This window comes from Aulonocara sp. 'chitande type north' Nkhata Bay, linkage group LG3, assembly GCF_057382095.1.
Source record: "Aulonocara sp. 'chitande type north' Nkhata Bay isolate Kocher_YH1m ecotype deep benthic linkage group LG3, A_spYH_male_GT1.1, whole genome shotgun sequence".
Classification (NCBI taxonomy): domain Eukaryota; kingdom Metazoa; phylum Chordata; class Actinopteri; order Cichliformes; family Cichlidae; genus Aulonocara; species Aulonocara sp. 'chitande type north' Nkhata Bay.
In genome coordinates this window covers 16,876,198-16,893,831 of record NC_141346.1, presented here as the reverse complement: position 1 = coordinate 16,893,831, position 17,634 = coordinate 16,876,198, and the positions used below count along the sequence as shown (strand labels likewise).

At 41.4% G+C, this 17,634-nt stretch overlaps 1 protein-coding gene and 1 long non-coding RNA gene across 2 annotated transcripts; both read right to left on the bottom strand.

Annotated features, from left to right (window-relative positions):
* Positions 1–1,392: 1,392 nt before the first annotated feature.
* LOC147334231 (uncharacterized) lies at positions 1,393–5,754 on the bottom strand. The gene is made up of 5 exons (XM_086285897.1): positions 5,743–5,754; positions 4,825–5,113; positions 4,500–4,745; positions 4,252–4,431; positions 1,393–4,171 (listed from the first exon to the last, which is right to left on the bottom strand). The coding sequence occupies exons 1-5, from the start codon at positions 5,752–5,754 to the stop codon at positions 4,068–4,070; spliced, it is 831 nt and encodes a 276-aa protein (XP_086142023.1). The 3' UTR covers positions 1,393–4,067.
* Positions 5,755–14,825: 9,071 nt separating this feature from the next.
* Positions 14,826–16,599, bottom strand: LOC147334230 (uncharacterized). The gene is made up of 4 exons (XR_015128447.1): positions 16,435–16,599; positions 16,180–16,270; positions 15,866–16,074; positions 14,826–15,778 (listed from the first exon to the last, which is right to left on the bottom strand). It is a non-coding gene; the product is annotated as an uncharacterized LOC147334230 (long non-coding RNA).
* Positions 16,600–17,634: the final 1,035 nt, after the last annotated feature.

The following is a 17,634-nucleotide window of genomic DNA, read 5'->3' as shown; positions in this document are numbered from 1 at the left end:
TTTGTTCCAGTCCCATCCATGTATCCAGCTATTTTCAGAAGACTGTTTCATACAGTTTGGCAGGAAGGTGCACAAGTTGATTCCTAAAGAGCTGAAGACTATCACAGCATAGTGTGCAGGATTTCCTTAAGAACTTTGAGAAAAATTCACCAGTGGAGGAGTAAAGAAGTGTCAGGCTTGAAAAACAAATTTAATAAATACAAGTGTAGGCTGGTTCTCAGGAGGATATATAATATAATCTTTAACAGAAAAGGAAAAAAAGAAATTAAGAATATGATCAAGTAGAAGGATGATATGGAAAATTAATAAAATAAATCAGACGATATCCAAAGAAACACTTTGAAAGACCTCCAGAAACCCGGTGGAACTACTTATCAACACTACTTGAAAACATAGAGAAGAATGTCTGGCTTCTTGGTAGGAAAAGATGAAGAAGTGACAAGTGAGGGGTGGATCAAGAACACTGAACACTACTGTGCATTTCTTTGCTGTACATTCTTCCTGGGTGAAACATTTGACTTCAGTGCTATGTACCAAAACAAAGTGCAAGTGCAAAGTGCAAAGTACACTTTGTCAACTCTGAGTGGCAGCATTCAGTCACTCAGAGATAAGTCAGTGGGGGGACAACTCATTCCTGGAATTCAGTTTGCCATCATTTGCTCTATTTTCCTGAAGAGAACAACAGGATGCAAAAGTCTAAAGCTCATGTTTGTGTCTTTCTAATTTTTTCCAAGCAGCCAGCTGTTCTAGTAGATTTGTTTAAGTGCTCTTCAGTAATAGTTCTTACCTTGACTTACAGTCCTGACAGTGGTGCTATTTAAAAAAAGCAATGTTTGTTGCCACATGAAGAATGCATTGGGGTTTCATTGATACTGAAGTTGCATTAAACTAAGTCACGGGGTGCAGCACTGTATCCTGGGAATAGATGAACTACATGTGGTCATTGTGAATTTACAGAGTTTGTCATGATTAGGCTGTGTGCAGGCAGGATGAGGACCCAAACACAAGCTCACGGAGGCAGGAATGAACTCAAAACACAGTTTTATTGCTGAGGGAAGTTAAGGCGATACAAAATAATATGAAACTAAACTGGGAAGTCATAAAGGAGGACTCACGAGGAAACACACGAAGGGGCACACAGTCATGACGGAGAACACAACCCTGAACTGAGGGAGACGCGGACATAAATACTCAGAGGGTTAACGAGGGAAGTGGGAGCACACGGGGAACACAGCTGACACAGATAATCGTAACGAGACAGGGCAGGAGTGAACACAACATGACGCATACTGACGAGAGACTGTCAAAGTAAAACAGGAAGTACACAGAGGTTCAGACAGGAGGCGAGAGAGCACGGGGAGAGCACAGACACAAGGGCTGGGGAAAACATGGAATTAAACACAAGGAGAGACGAGGGCTCACAGATACACACAGGGCGTAATCAAATAAGGAACATCTTAACAGAACAACCAAGGCAGGAATAAAGAACAAAATACAAAACACACGACAACTAAGAATACTGGGCCAACATGGCCCAGGACCATGACATTGTTTCTCATTATTACGTGTACATTTTTCACCTCAATACACAGACTCAGATTTCACTCGTTATCTAAGTAGGCAATATCACCAGTGAGTTAAACTGTCCAAATGCACAGCAGACATAAACATATTTGTAGGTTGGTTAAAAAATAATAATTTGGACCTCTGTGTAATTTTTGCCTTTCACAATTAATTGAATATTTTTTTTCAATAACTCTTTCAATAACAGAGAATAGGCTCCTGTAAGAAACTATGTGCTCAGTATTGCTTCTTGCTTCTTTTCCACTAATCAGGTGCCTGCCTTGTTTTTTTTTTTTAAGTAATATTAGAGAAAGAAGTGGGAGTAATGTTAGTAGATATATTTCTACAGCAAGAAGACATTAAACACTTGTAGACTAAACACCTCTTTTGCAATGCACCATGTTTTTGACTTTGTCTGTTGAAGGTCCATCGCATTTTGTTAAGCAGGTAAAGTTTTCAAACTTTAGGATTTATTACAGCTAATTTATGCTCAACGTGACAGATTTGGTGGTGAGTCAGTGGAGGGACAAACAGATCTCTAAAAGGTAGATAGATAACCTGACTGCCATTAGGTATTAGGAAGAAATTGTTGCCAGACAACAAAAACAAACCAAAACACATTGTGGGTGAGTGGCTGAAGTCAGTTGGGAGACCGCACACGAAATTAAATACATGAAAACATGTCAGTACCTGTAAGATGCCTTCATTGGCAGTTCTTTATGTTCACTATTTGATAGCAAACCTTTCTGTTTTAATATAAGAGAATTTCAACAGTACTTATTAGTTACTTTGATTAAGTTTTGTCTTAGTATTTTCTTGTGTTGCACATTTTTGACACATTTTTTTTTCTACCTGACTGTGGTTCAGCACAGAGGAAGTGAGCTGGAGGTGGTTTGATTACTGATGAGTGACTGCATCAGTAATCAGTCTGCTTTAACCACAGACTTGCTGTTAGAAAAACTGAGACACTGCGACAAAGACCAAAACTGTGACAGGATCTTGCCATCAATGTGGGAGAAACACATTTCTAAAGTCTTTGTTTTAGCCAGAAAACAGGAAACGCTTCATGCAGGTTGACCTGCAGCAGTCTTCCTGCCAACACTACACAGAAAAAAAAAGAAACTATGGGCTCAAAATGGGTCATAAATATTTTGTACTTGTAAATCAAATGCATATTTTTGTTTTGTAACCTCCTAAAACAAAATATGTGAAAATTCAATGTTTGTGCGTCTATAGATGAGAATTTGTGTGTTTGTAAAAAATATTTACACGAGTTACACATTTTTTGCTTAAGGTCTGGTTACAGATACAAAGCAAAAACCTGCATGTAAAACATCTGCGCTCAGGTTTCCTGGCTGCGTGTGGCTTTCAACTTACACGTACAAATTTTGACTTGATTTTTCTTCCTTTCAGCTGATTGGTCAATGTCATGTCAATCAGAAATTTAACAATCCAGTCCGAGAACAGATGGGTTTGGCTGTTGGAGGGGTGCGTTAGGTAGAGTTTTACACTCAGGTTTTTACAAAATATTTATGACCACACTTTGAGCTCATGCAAAACAGACTGTGAGCCACCACAAAGTCACGAAACTATGCAAATTTGTGTAAAATATGATGGACGCCATCTCAAAGAAAATTATACTCATCTTATACTCAGACTGCAAAACTCTGGGGTTGACATTTTTGCCAGAGTTAGGGTACAAAGTGTGCCAAGAAAATATGGCCCACACCTCTACACCATGACCATCATCAACCTGAACTGCTGATAAAAGGAAGGATCCATGATTTTATAACATTGTTGTAGTGTAAACGTTGTCATAGATGCTATCCTGCATACTTTGATTGTAACAAGTGCTTATCTGAGTTATTATGAACCTACTGTGCCATCAAAGCAATCAGATCACTCACGTCAGACCTATGACATCAATAAGGCATTTTCTCCCACAGAACACTGTTTTCTACTTCTGCTTTGTATTTTGATTTACTAAAATATAAATGTTTTAGGGTCCCAGGGGAGTCTAGGTCACAGCTTTGGAAGGTGCTTCAGGTCAAGAGGAAGTTAGGTGTAAGTGGTGGTGCTACAGAAAAAGCTGAGAGCAAACACACCACAAATGGCTAAAATAGAGACACATTCAAAGTTTCAGTTACACAGAGAAGTGTCAAACGAGAGTCTGCAGGCTGTGATGTACATGAGTCTGTGGAAAACAACACAGGTTATGTGCATTTACTACCACAGTATAAAGATACGGGCGTCATGTTAACTGCTGACATGTACTTGTGTTGTTGTTGATCAAGCCTGCCTGGTGCTAACATAAAACCTATAATATAAAAATGTGCCACAGCAACATCAGGATGTCAACAAGCTCTTTCTGTTATACTGACATGTAAAAAAAAGCTGACAGAACAATCAAAATTTATTCATAAAGCTCAGACAAACAAAGACTCGCATTGTGATGTCACATAAAATTCAGTCACAGTGACCTAATAACCACAATTTGATGGAGCTCAGAACTGATGCTCAGAGGTCACCGCCGCAATATCATCATAGTCCTCAGACATTCTCTGCTCAGCATTGGCTGCTGTTGCCAAGATGACGGTGGGGTCATTTCCTGTAACATGAGGTCATCAGATATTTTTGAGGCAAAAGCAATTGAGTTTGATAAATAATCAAGGATACTCAGAGTCTTACCTTTGGCTCTGTGTTGATATAAAGACACCAAGACGAGAGTGGAGATGAAGTATGGACAGAACACCACCAGGTGACAGACCAGCCTGATCACTAGAGGGAGGGTGGTGGAGGAAGGGGACAAAGCAGAGGTAGGGTACATATTTGTAGAGGTGGTGGGCAAGGTTGTGGTTGTAGGTCTCCCTGCAGAGAGTTCTGGTCAGTGAATATATGGACAAAATAAGAGGTGAAATCAGAGTGAAGCTCCTCACCTGTGACAGTGATCCAGCTGGATGGAGACTCTCCATGACCGCTGATGTCACACTTGTAGAGGCCTTCATCAGACCTGGAAACATGCTGGATGGTCATGTGACCTGTAGGCTGCTTCCTGATGAGGGAGCCATCTTTATAGAAAGCAGCTGGGAGGTTGGAGGGAGTGGTCTTTGTTTTACAGAGCAGAGTGACGTCATCTCCCTCCATCACAGGGAGGACAGGACTCTGCAGGATCACTGATCCACCTCAACACAGAGACAAACTACAGCATTTCATCCATTTACACACAGCTTCATCAACACTAACTCCACACACTCAGCTTACCAGTGACTGTCAGGTTAACCATGTTACTGATGGGACCCTCTCTGGACTCACACCAGTAAACTCCACTGTGTGATGTGTAAATGTAACTGATGTTACATGAAGAACCAGCTGCTTCTCCCCACCCATCTCCACACTGAGTCCTCTGTTGTTTGCTTGTGTTTCTCCTCAGAGTCCATCCAGCAGAGCTGTCGTCCTCCTCACAGCTCAGAGACACAAAGGCTCTAATAAAAAACTGAGAACTGCTGGGACTCACAGTCAGACGAGCTGTGAAGAGAATATTTAGTAATTTCTATCACATAAAATAAATGATGTGACTCTACTTCCTTTATACCTATGAGGGTTACCGTAAGTATTTAGCAGGCTGAAGTGATCTGTTTCTGCATGATTGTCATGTCATGCTACAAGAAAGCTCAAAAAAGGACGAGGCACTTAGTGAGGTTCAGTTCATGTCAGGTTTAAACTGTGACAGAAGAAGGTTACTGACCTTGGTTTGTTGTGCAGCTCAGCAGTGAGATCAGAACTAAAGAGAAATGACACTTAGTTTAATTTGAGTTTGACATTTAACTAAACAGGAGTAAAAACAAATCCACCAGACTGTGAAGAACACAGTCTGAATTGATACTGATAAGCGTAGAAAGGATGAAACAGTTTTCTCTTTCGTGTCCTACACAGAGGCATGTGTGCTGGACTATAGTGCTGATAATCTGTTAATATCAGCAGGGACACGGTGTAAAGCAGTACATTTACTCGAGTGGTTAATGGAAATTCTACATACTTTATACTATGTTTAAGCATTTCTTTGTTTTGCACCTTTCAACTTCAGCTCAGCTGTATCTTGGATTAAAACATTGCACTGCACACCAGATATTTTAAAGATTTAAGTACCATATGTTGTTATATTATTATAGATAAACTTACCGAGTAGTACATATTAAGTCGGTTTTTCATTAAAACAGTTGGTTGGACACATATGCTGGACTCACAACAAGGGAAACAAACTCAAAACAGCTTTAATGCTGAAATTGTTCAAAATACAAAAAACAAAACAAGGCAGTGCTGGAGCCAGGAGTACAAAACTAGGAATCTAGGGAAAGACACAAAAAACAGGAGCACACTGCATTGCAGGCACGATGGCAGACAAGGGGAGAGTATAAAGGTGGGAATAAATCAGGAATAACAAGAACAGGGTGAATTAACTAGAGACTTAAGAGACAAAAGTCAACCAAAATGAAATAAAATACAACAGCAAGTAACAGATGATAAGGCAAGGCAAGGCAAATTTATTTGTATAGCACAATTCAACAACAAGGTGATTCAAAGTGCTTTACAGAGACATTAGAAACAAAAACAAATAAAAAGCATGATTTAAAATTGATTAAAACAAGCAAACAAACAAACTAACTAAACACACACATTCACATTCACACCTGTTCGCGCGATCTGAACCCTTATCGTAAGGGGAGCTACCAGTCCTTCTGTGGACGAGCTACTTTCTATTTTAAATTCCCTGAATTTAAAATACTCTCTAGATAAGCTCACATATGTGAATTTAACATAGAGAGAGAAGACAAACATGGAGGCAAGACTGAATGAACAGAATAAGAACACAAAAGGCTCGTCATAAAATGTCAAGGAACTAGAAGCATAACAAGAAATTAAGAAGCACCAGAAAAGCAAAACTAACATCATGAACAAAGACTATGGAGCACAAACATAACATCTATCTTAAAACCAAAAATAAAGCCACAAACCCACGACACACAGAATAAATGAGCATCAGGACAGAAGAACTGAAATAACAGCAAAAGGAACTAGTATCAGGTAAACTGATATAAAGACCAATGAACCATAAGAAATAATAACAAGCTAAATGTCAACAGTGCAAAATACAGAACCAAGATACAAATACACAAAAAACTGAGAAATTCAAACAGAGGAATTTTACTTTTTGGATAGAGAAATCTTTGTACCTTTATACCTTCTGATATTTATGAAAGTAGCTTCTTTTAGAATTTTTTTAAAATTGCTGTTGAACAAAAACTACATTAAACTACACTAAATGTCATGCATCTGTATGACGGATGTACACAAAACTGTAAATCAGTGTATCCATGTCAATTTTCTGCACTGTATTAATTTATTATGAAATATTCTGATTCCCTGTTGACCCTCTTCCTTTTTTTGGTGTCCTTGATAAAAACTCATCTACTGCCGTCCTATTCTAATCCAACCTGAATGCATGTTCCTGAAGAAATGACAGATATTCATAGATAATCATTTCAGTGTACTTACTGAGCAGCCACAGCAGAGATGTGTTCTTCATCCTACTCTCTGTGATATCAGGTCAACACTTTAACCAGTTCACGGTCAGTTAAAGTCAAACCGTAATCCTCTGCTCTGTGACAGGATGTAAGTGTTGTGGTTTTTAGCGGAAGCAAAGTTTCTTTGTCTGACTGCAACAAATACAAGAGAAAAAAAGCTTTAAAATGGTCAAACTGACTGTTAAGTGACTGTAGACATGGGCCCCAACAAATTTAGTTGACATAAAGGGGAGCAGATCCCTTCACTGACTTTAAAAAACAAACAAACAAACATTGTGAGTGGCTGAAGTCAGTCAGGAAACCACACACACACAAATCCCCACCAAAAACATGTAAATAACAAAAAAAAAAAGATATTTATAGATCGCCCACATGGTGCCTTTACTGACAGGATTATGTCTTTGTCATTACAGGGCAAACTATTCTTATCTCAATAATGATCATCATCAATGATTTATTTAATTTTTATCTTAGACATTGGTTGTGTTGATCATGTTGTTGATTCGTGGAAACAACTTGCATCTTCCTGTAGCTGACCACAGTTCAGCTGAGAGGAAGTGAGCTGGAGGTGGTACGAATGCTGTTTGACTGATTGCATCTCTCTGCTTTAACCACTGATGTGCTGTCATGGCTGAAAGGCTTCAGGCAGGTTGACCACCACTGACTTCCTGAAAACACTACCCCCAAAAAACTGTGAAAAAACTCACTCTTACCATCACAGATGTCCATAATGCACTGAGCAGAATCAACACTCGCAAAGGTGCTGGCCCTGACGACATTCCTGAATGTGTGCTTCGAGCACTTGCTGAGCAGGGGGTCTATACAGACATCTTTAACCTCTTGCTTGCCCAGGCAGTATTACCAGCATGCTTCAAGACCACCTCCATTGTGCCAGGGAAAACGTTAAATGGATCAAAGGCATCATATTATTTTCCATTTTTTAATATTTCCATTTCTGTGTGTTCAGTGTAAACTTAAACAGTGAAAGAATGGATTACAGAACATTAAAACACTCACCATGTGCTGTGAAAAACATGCACATTTAAGTTCCAGAACATAATCATAAGACACAAAATGATCAATGAAATGATGACCAGAGTCCCTGTTTTTATTTTAGGCACTAATTTTTAAGTCAGAGTCCATGTGTATTGTAAAAGACACTATGAGCATAACTGCAACAATGTCCCCTCTAACCTCTAAGTGTGCGCAATTGCGCAGTGCTGGTCTCTGCGAACAGAAAATCTGCGCTGCACACCAAAAAAATCTAACCTGCATTGAAATTAAAATAAATACGTAACAATTCTTTCTGTGCTGTTATGCAGTATGAGTCAGTAAGTGACCGGTGACTGGCTGGCTGCTCCAGCCAATAATGCGGTTTACATTCGTATATACGCAGCTAAATAAAGTTGTTGACAGCGTCCTTATGTGCCGCTTCCGTTGTTTTAGCTACCAAAAGTGGCCAATGTGGAGTGAAGACTCTTATCTGTCAGCTGTCGAAGTAAGTAAAAAAAACAAACAAACAAAAACAAATAGGACTGAAAGAAGACAGGCTATATTGAACTCAGCAAAAGAGCAATTACCCAACTTTTTGGATATTATATCTCATTACTATTTAACAACAATAAGTTATTTAATTTTAAATATCCACATGGTTAGTAGCGGCAGCTTTATTGCTGGAATTTGTCCACTGTTATACATCAATCTAAAAAGTTACACCTGGCAGATGTTGATGGCCCCAGTGCGAGACTACGATGGGACCCCAGGCCCCAGAGAACTGCTACACATCCAACTGAGCTCCCACTACACAACAAAGAGAACCATGAAATGAAATGTAAGTGTCCTGAGGTCAGTACACACCAGCTGCTGGAAAGATAGCTTCTTTTTTATTTAATTCTTTTTTATTTTTTAATGCTTGTACTGCACCCAGGCCCCACCCTCCAGCATAAGCAGCTCCAGTTAACAATATCACAGTTGTAAAGTGGGGCTGAGACCATGGACAACAATATTTCCTGACAACCAACATTCATCTATTAGGGTTGTCAGGACATAGTGAATGGTAGATGGACTGATTCTTATATAGCACTTTTCTACTCTCCCAGAGTACTCAAAACACTGTATACAACATGCCTCATTCACCCCACTCACACTCCGATGAACTCATCGGAGATGCAACTTGGGGTTCGTATCTTGCCCAAGGATATGGGGCATGCAGACCGGGGAAGCCAAGGATCAAACCACCAACCTTCCAATCAGTAGCTGATCTGCTCTACCACCTGAGCCAAAACCACCCCAGACTCAAGCACACATATGTGTGTGTTTGAGTGTGTGTTTGAGTCAAACACACATATGTGTGTGTTTGAGCCAAACAACCTTGGTGAATGTTTTACTGCCATTAATAAGTGTCATTAAAAAGAATGCAGGCGTGAGGCTTCACCTACCAGAACTTGTCTGTGTCATGGATTCAGTTGTGACAGTCACAGTGTAAAAGCAGCAAGCTGTTACCAGACTCTGATGTTTTAACTTTCACTACACTTGCATGTTTGTAAAATCCTGTAATAGGAAATAAACTAACTGAATGTTTTTTTTTTTTTTATCTCTATAGTCCAATGATTCCGACTCTTTAGATTTGTTTTGAAGCTTATAATGTTGTCAGCCTAAAATAAATCATTGGACTGATAAAGTATTGTGTCGGTTGTTTGCAAAACTGGCAATATTTAAATACCCAGTAAGATAAATCAGTTACAAAACACATATTCATGGAAAAATAAATGTTTCCAAAATGCCTGAAAGTATAATTTGCAACCGTAGCGGATAAAAATCACAATATACCCCAAATCAGTGGACACACACAAGTTTAGGCCTCTCTTCCTGTTTAGCCCAATGAAACATGGGTGGGGGCGATCATGGCTCAAGAGTTGGCAGTTTGTCATGTAATCGGAAGGTTTACAAGGTCAGAGGGCCTGGTGGCGCCAGTGTCCGGCAGCCTCGCCTCTGTCAGTGCGCCCCAGGGCATTTGCTTTACAAAAGATTCAATAGAAAATATCCATCCATTCATCCATCTTCATCCGCTAAATCCGAGGCCGGGTCGCGGGGGCAGCAGCCTAAGCAAAGAGGCCCAGACCTCCCTCTCCCCAGCCACCTCCTCCAGCTTATCCGGGGGAACACCAAGGCGTTCCCAGGCCAGCCGAGAGATATAATCTCTCCAGCGTGTCCTGGCCTCCTCCCAGTGGGACATGCCTGGAACACCTCACCCAGGAGGCGCCCAGGGGGCATCCTTGTCAGATGCCCGAACCACCTCAGCTGGCTCCTTTCAATGTGGAGCAGCAGCTGCTCTACTCTGAGCCCCTCCCGGATGACCGAACTTCTCACCCTATCTCTAAGGGAGAGGCCAGCCACCCTTCGGAGGAAGCTCATTTCTGCCGCTTGTATCCGCGATCTCGTTCTTTCGGTCACTACCCACAGCTCGTGGCCATAGGTGACGGTTGGGACGTAGATCGACCGGTAAATTGAGAGCTTCGCTTTTACACTCAGCTCCCTCTTCACCACAACGGACCGGTGCAGCGTCCGCATTACTGCAGTTGCAGCCCCAATCCGTCTGTTGATCTCCGGCTCCCTTCTCCCATCACTTGCGAACAAGACCCCGAGATACTTGAACTCCTCCACTTGGGGCAGGAACTCATCCCCGACCCGGAGTGGGCACTCCACTCTTTTCCGGCTGAGAACCATGGCCTCAGATTTGGAGGTGCTGATCCTCATTCCCGCTGCTTCACACTCGGCTGCGAACCGTTCCAGTGCGAGCTGGAGGCCCTCACCGGATGAAGCCAACAGAACCACATCATCCACAAAAATCAGAGATGAGATTCTGAGGCCACCAAAGTGAAAGCCTTGGCTGCGCCTAGAAATCCTGTCCATAAAAATTATGAACAGAACCGGAGACAAAGGGCAGCCCTGGCGGAGCCCATCACCCACCGGGAACGAGTCCGACTTATTGCCGGCAATGTGAAGCTCTTGCAACGGTTGTATAGGGATCGAATGGCCCGTAGCAATGGGCCAGACACCCCATACTCCCGCAACACCTCCCACAGGACACCCGAGGGACACGGTCGAATGCCTTCTCCAAGTCCACAAAACACATGTAGACTGGTTAGGCAAACTCCCATGCACCCTCAAGTATCCTCGAGAGGATAAAGAGCTGGTCCAGTGTTACACGACCAGGACGAAAACCGCATTGTTCCTCCTGTATCCGAGGTTCGACTAGCGGACGAACTCTCCTTTCCAGCACCCTGGCATAGACTTTCCCAGGGAGGCTGAGGAGTGTTATCCCCCGTAGTTGGAACACACCCTCCGGTCCCCCTTCTTAAAGATGGGGACTGCCCCTGATCTCCACGCAACATTGCAGAGGCGTGTCAACCAGGACAGCCCTACAATGTCCAGAGCCTTCAGGAACTCGGGGCGGACCTCATCAACACCAGGGGCTCTGCCACCAAGGAGTTGTTTAACTGCCTCAGTGACCTCGCCCCCGGAAATTGGCGGGTCATTCCCCTCATCCCCAGACTCTGCTTCCTCCTCGGAAGACGTGTCAGTGGGATTAAGGAGGTCCTCGAAGTAGTCCTTCCACCGCCTGACAATTTTCTCAGTCGACGTCAGCAGCGCTCCGCCAGCACTATACACAGTGCAGGCAGAGCACCGCTTTCCCCTCCTGAGACACCTGACGGTTTGCCAGAATCTCTTCGAGGCAGTCCGAAAGTCTTTTTCCATGGCCTCTCCGAACTCCTCCCACACCCGAGTTTTTGCTAGACGTTCCCAGCACACCCTCACTACGCGTTTAGGTGTTCCAGGTCTGTCCAGCGTCCTCCCCCGCCACCTGATCCAACTCACCACCAGGTGGTGATCAGTTGACAGCTCAGCCCCTCTCTTTACCCGAGTGTCCAGAACATATGGTCGCAGGTCTGGTGATACGATTACAAAATCGATCATCGACCTATGGCCTAGAGCATCCTGGTGCCACGTGCACTTATGGACACTCTTATGTTCGAACAGGGTGTTCGTTATGGCCAAACTGTGATTAGCACAGAAGTCCAATAACAAAACACGCTCGGGTTCAGATCAGGGAGGCTGTTCCTCCCAATCACACCCCTCCAGGTCTCGCTGTCGTTACCCACTTGAGCATTGAAGTCTCCCAGCAGGACAACAACAGAAAATAATGAATACATAAATAAATAAATAAAATATAGTTTTGAGGAAGTTCATTACAACTGATTCATGTCATTATATCTCAGCTACACTTCCTCTGATCCTCATCACGACTCTCTGTCCACACAAACAAAGAAATGAGTTGGCGTTGACACTTCTGTTTGATGCACTTCTGTAGCTCATCAATGATTCATGTTGTGAAATTGCAGCAAAATCTAGAAAAGTGGAATTTCGGAGATTATTAACAGGTTTATCTACTTAATGTCAGCAGGTCATTTCTTCTTTCATTTCTGTTCTGCAACGTCTTTCTGTTCATGCCTGTAAAAACTACAAACTCTGTTAGATACATGCTTTGGTTAAGTCGATGTCAAAGGTCTGACCAAGTCTAACAAACGGCTGCTATTATATGAGTACGGAGAGATTCAGAACTTTATTTTTATTGGTCACTAGGACCTGAACAATTCTTTAATCTGCACCTCTTTCATGAGCCTCATTGTACTCGTACTAATTTAGACAGACAAGCTGCAAAGATCCTAACTTTTCATCTTACATGTAAATAATGTATAATGTCTTCACTTTTTTCCCACCCATTATCGTCTAAAATGAATGGTCCGGAAAGAAGAAAATATCCAGTTAGCGTGAAAATGCTAGACCACAGAGGAGAATTGCCAGAATGCAAAAGGGACTCAAATAACCAGAAGACCATACGAGTTTTACTCCTGTAAGCTAAGAACAGAAGATGGGAAACACATGTCCTGGTCTAATGAGTCTCTGATGATGATTTCTGCTGTGACCTTCATTGAACGTGAGTTCAAGACACTGTACTCAAGTTCACTGTACTCAAATTTCCTCCACACTCTCCAGGTCTTAATGTGTATGTGTGCTTCACCCTTTCAATGTTAGAACCTGAGTAAGTGCAATAATTACACTGCATTACAAATTAATATGCAAATTGTATTTAAGTGTCATAAAGATTAAATATGTTGTTTTTCAATTAAAGTCATGGATGGCATTGAGTCTCAGGGCTCTTTAGATCACTAAAATCAATCTCGGACACCTGTGATAATTGGTTCACTATGGTTAGATATTTGAAGCTGCTGTGCCTCTGGAGCCCTGCGAACATCAAGGTGTAGGATCCTCCAGAGACTTGCAGTTATGCATAAAACTTCTATTCGGCCACCTCTAACCAATGCTCACAAGCAGAATGGCTGCAGTGGGCCCAGAACTACATGAAGACTAATTTTCAAACAGTCTTGTTAACTGATGAGTGCCGTGCAACCCTGGATTATCCAGGTAGATGAAGTGGTGGATGGTTGGTGGACGGCCACCATGTCCCAATAAGGCTGTGACATCAGCAAGGAGGTGGTGGAGTCATGTTTTAGTCTGGAATCATGGGAACCATACTTTCTGCAACAAAATCACAATGCACCATCTCATGTTGCAAGGAATACCTCTGCATCACTGGCAGCTATTGTTATTAAAGGAGAGAAACTCATGGTATGACCCCCATCCTCCTCTTACTTCAATCCTATTAAGAACCTTTGGAGCAACCTCAAGCAAAAGATCTATGTGGGAGGCAGTTCACATCCAAACAGCAGCTCTGGGAGGCTATTCTGACATCCTGCAAACACATTTAAGCAGAAACTGTCCAAAAACATCCAAGTTCCATTGATGCAAGAATGAAATGTTTCTTTGTTGTGAGTAAAAATTTGGAACAGTGGATTTTAAGTTTTTTATTTTTATTTTTTTAAACATACTGTTTTCATTGGGAGGTTTGTTCAGTAATATTTGAATTATACTCTAATACTCAATGACTCGACAATTATGCTGACTGTAATTTGCAACAAATATTTAGGGAAATCAGAGAAAAATACAATTTGCATAATAATTTGGAACGCGGTGTAGATCTAGGGACAAACTGTCATGGCTAGATGACTGAGTCATGTGGGTGTCATGACTGTTCCCATCTGCAGTAGTCGGCATCAACAATGGTCCAAGGAAGGAACAGTGGTGAAACAGCGACTAATGCACGCAGTGAGTTAAAGTTGGTCTGTGTGGTTCTATCAAACAGAAAAGTGATTGTGTGTCAAACTGCCAAAAAGATGCTGGTGATGCTGGTTCTGAAAGAAAGGTGTCAGAATACATGGTGCATTGCAGTTTGTGTGAGGAGGATAACAAATTTGAGATGTTGACTTGGCCTTTAAATTCCTCAGATCTCAGCACACCTTCAGAAGTCCAATGGAGTCTATACCTCAGTGGGTCAGGGCTGTTTGTCAGTAATAACACCAGTGCACCAATTAGATCTGCAGAGGACTGAAGTAATTATAAGCCAAGGAGTTGAGATGTTGGAACACTGCACATAGTGTATTATGTGTATGTGGGCTCCACCCTGTGAAACACTAGAGTGCACACAAAACCTGAGCACAATAAACAACCATTTTGGATCTGACCTTTATATACAGTACAACCAGAAAAATCACAAGGACATTTGTTTTCTTTTTTTAATTACAAATTAACAGATATTGGACAAAAACTTAAACAAATAAACAGTAAAGACTGTAAGTACAAGTTGTATGGGTGCATGTATGCTTATTGTATGTTTGTTGATTATGCTGTTTTATACCCACGTTCCTTTAAATGTTAAAAAACCACTGCAACAGTAACAGAAAAATTAAACACAACTCCTTAATGTTAATGTCAAATAACAACTTAACAATGCAAAATACATATAGGGTATACACTGTCTTTTGAATGGGTTTTTCCTGTGCAGCCAGTTGTATCTAGTTTCAGGCAGTAACACGTTAGTGCTCCAGTTCTGCCCTCGTGCAGATTGTAACACGACTACTGTTGGAAATGTTTCAACAACCTGACTTACAGTGAGCTCAAACTGCACCCGTCTCACAGTCTGCGAGTTGAAGTAAAACATGGTTACACACAATTTCTGTGCCATTAGGAAATTCTGCAGAAGTAAATCAACACTGCCTAAAATAGATTATTATGAAGGTGTAATTTTACATTACATATTTTGAAATATTAGGTAATTGTTATTTTGTTTCATTATGTATTAGTTTTAATTAAAACTTACCCTCCAAAAATAAAGATATAATTTTTTAGACATTGATTACAGAGGTACAAAGCTCCAAAATATTGCATCTACATAGTTTTTAGTGCAAACCACTTTTACTTAAACCCCCCCCCCAAAAAAAACACAACAACATCAACAACAACAAAATAAAGCAACAAAGAACAATAGCAGATACACACGTGCACCACTTGATTGTTATTTTTTTACATTGTTACCCCAGTAACAAGCCAAGCATTCAGACAGTGACCTCTGAGTCAGCTACAGAGCCACGTCCCCTAAATGCTGCCCATCCTCTTCTGTTCCCATTTGGAAGACACAGGTAGTTTGTTATTATTACCTGTTATTACTCCCAAGCCTGGATAATAGGAGGAAGCATACAACACTTTCAAAGCTGCTGAGGACATGACTGAAGGTCAAGACTCACAATATGCATCTGCCTTACATGTCTTTTCGGCATTGTACTGCAGACAAGGTGAACTTCCATCTTCCTTTCTCGTCCAGTCTTGTCCCGAGCAGACACAGAAAATGTCCGTCCTCCTTCTCCCACTGAAACAGACGTTAAAGCTACGACTGCTCCGTTACTTTTTATTGTGAAACTCGGGTCCTTCACAGTTAACTGCACTGATTTTGCATCACAGCCGACGGTTTCAACTGAAAAGCAAGAAAGTGAAAGATAAAAAGAGCCATAAAACACAAAACATTCGGCTTACAACACGTTTTAACACTGAAGGAATAAAAAATTAAGCAGAGCGGCACCTTTTGCTACTTGGTATCCAGGTGGAATTGTTTCAGGTAAAATAACGTAGAGAGATCTCAGCAGAAAGCACGACTCCACACAGGACAGGATCTGGAGGTGAAAGTGAGTTTCAAACTGACTTGTCACGTTTAAATGTTTTAATGCTTCTGGGCATTAAAATGTTGGCTATGGCAATGAGGAATGACTGAAGTAACAGAAATGAAACACATATTAGTGATGCAGGAGTGCCATAAAACCCAACTAGAAGGAGTTACCTGGGTTAGGCAGATGGTGAATATTAAAAATTTCCACAGATGAAAAAAATAAGACGGATTTTGTCCTGCATCCAAGTGTGGAGAGTTCAGTTAGTGTTTAACAGACTAATAGATGACAAATGTGTCTCGTCTACTCCAGAGCTTTGTCTCCTGTTTGTTCCTTCACTCCTCTATTAATGCAAAAAGGCAGGTTTTTCTCAGATGGCTCTAACTGTCGCTATTAGGTGAGTCAGCAGACATACCTTTGATGACACACCCAAGTGTGAAGTGAAGTCCCTTTAGGGCAGGGTAGGGAACGTTAATCCTTGAGAGCCGGTGTCCTGCAGGTTTTAGATCTCACCCTGGGTCACCACACCTGAATCAAACGATTAGTTTATTACCAGGCCTCTGGAGAACTTCAAGACATGTTTAGGAGCTAATTTAGCCATTTAAATCAGCTGTGTTTGATCAAGGACACATCTAAAACCTGCAGGACACCGGCTCTCGAGGCCTGGAGTTCCCTACCCCTGCTTTAGGCTGTGCTCTCTGTTGTCTGCTGAGAAAGCCAACGCCCTCAAAGTTGTGTATATTTACATTTTTTTCCCCACCAGCAGGGGGAAACTGTTTTTTACTGCAAGACATTAAACCGCTACCAAATGCTTTACTATTTCCCCTTAAACAGTTTTAGCAGGACTATAAGAGCTACAAATACACATTATTAAAGCATGTAGCTTTTTTTGTACAAATCCATGCATATGAAGTGAAAATGACACTATGGCATTCTTTTTTTTTTTGTTTGTTTTTTTGCCTGTCCCATTTGGTTCTTTAGCCGTCAGAATTGTTGTCTGAAGACCAACAAGGATACCCAATGGATTTACTTTGCCAAATGGATCATCATGGCATTGCCGTATTGGTCCATTTGATCGATCTTTGTTTTTATTATTTATTATATTTTATTTTCAGATGTCACAGCCGGGACAGACATGAGTGAGGGACAGGAAAGGGAGAGAGAAAGAGGAAGGAAAAGAAAAACAGAAGGGGAGAAGGACAGTGAGAAAGGGGGGGAGAAAATAAAAATCTCCTGGATCACCTGTTGAGAGAAGAATAGAAAACAAGCAAAAAAACCAAAAAACAAAGCAACATACTAAACACAACACCATCGCATTAATCTAGCTAAGTGTAAACAGCAGTAAATACTAAATATTCAATGTTGTTGTGCAG

Excerpts from the sequence above, each read along its gene's own strand:
- LOC147334231 (XM_086285897.1), bottom strand. Across the intron at positions 4,432-4,499 it reads CAGCTGGATCACTGTCACAG|GGAGACCTACAACCACAACC; the intron begins GTGAGGAGCTTC and ends AACTCTCTGCAG. Across the intron at positions 4,172-4,251 it reads ATATCAACACAGAGCCAAAG|GAAATGACCCCACCGTCATC; the intron begins GTAAGACTCTGA and ends CTCATGTTACAG.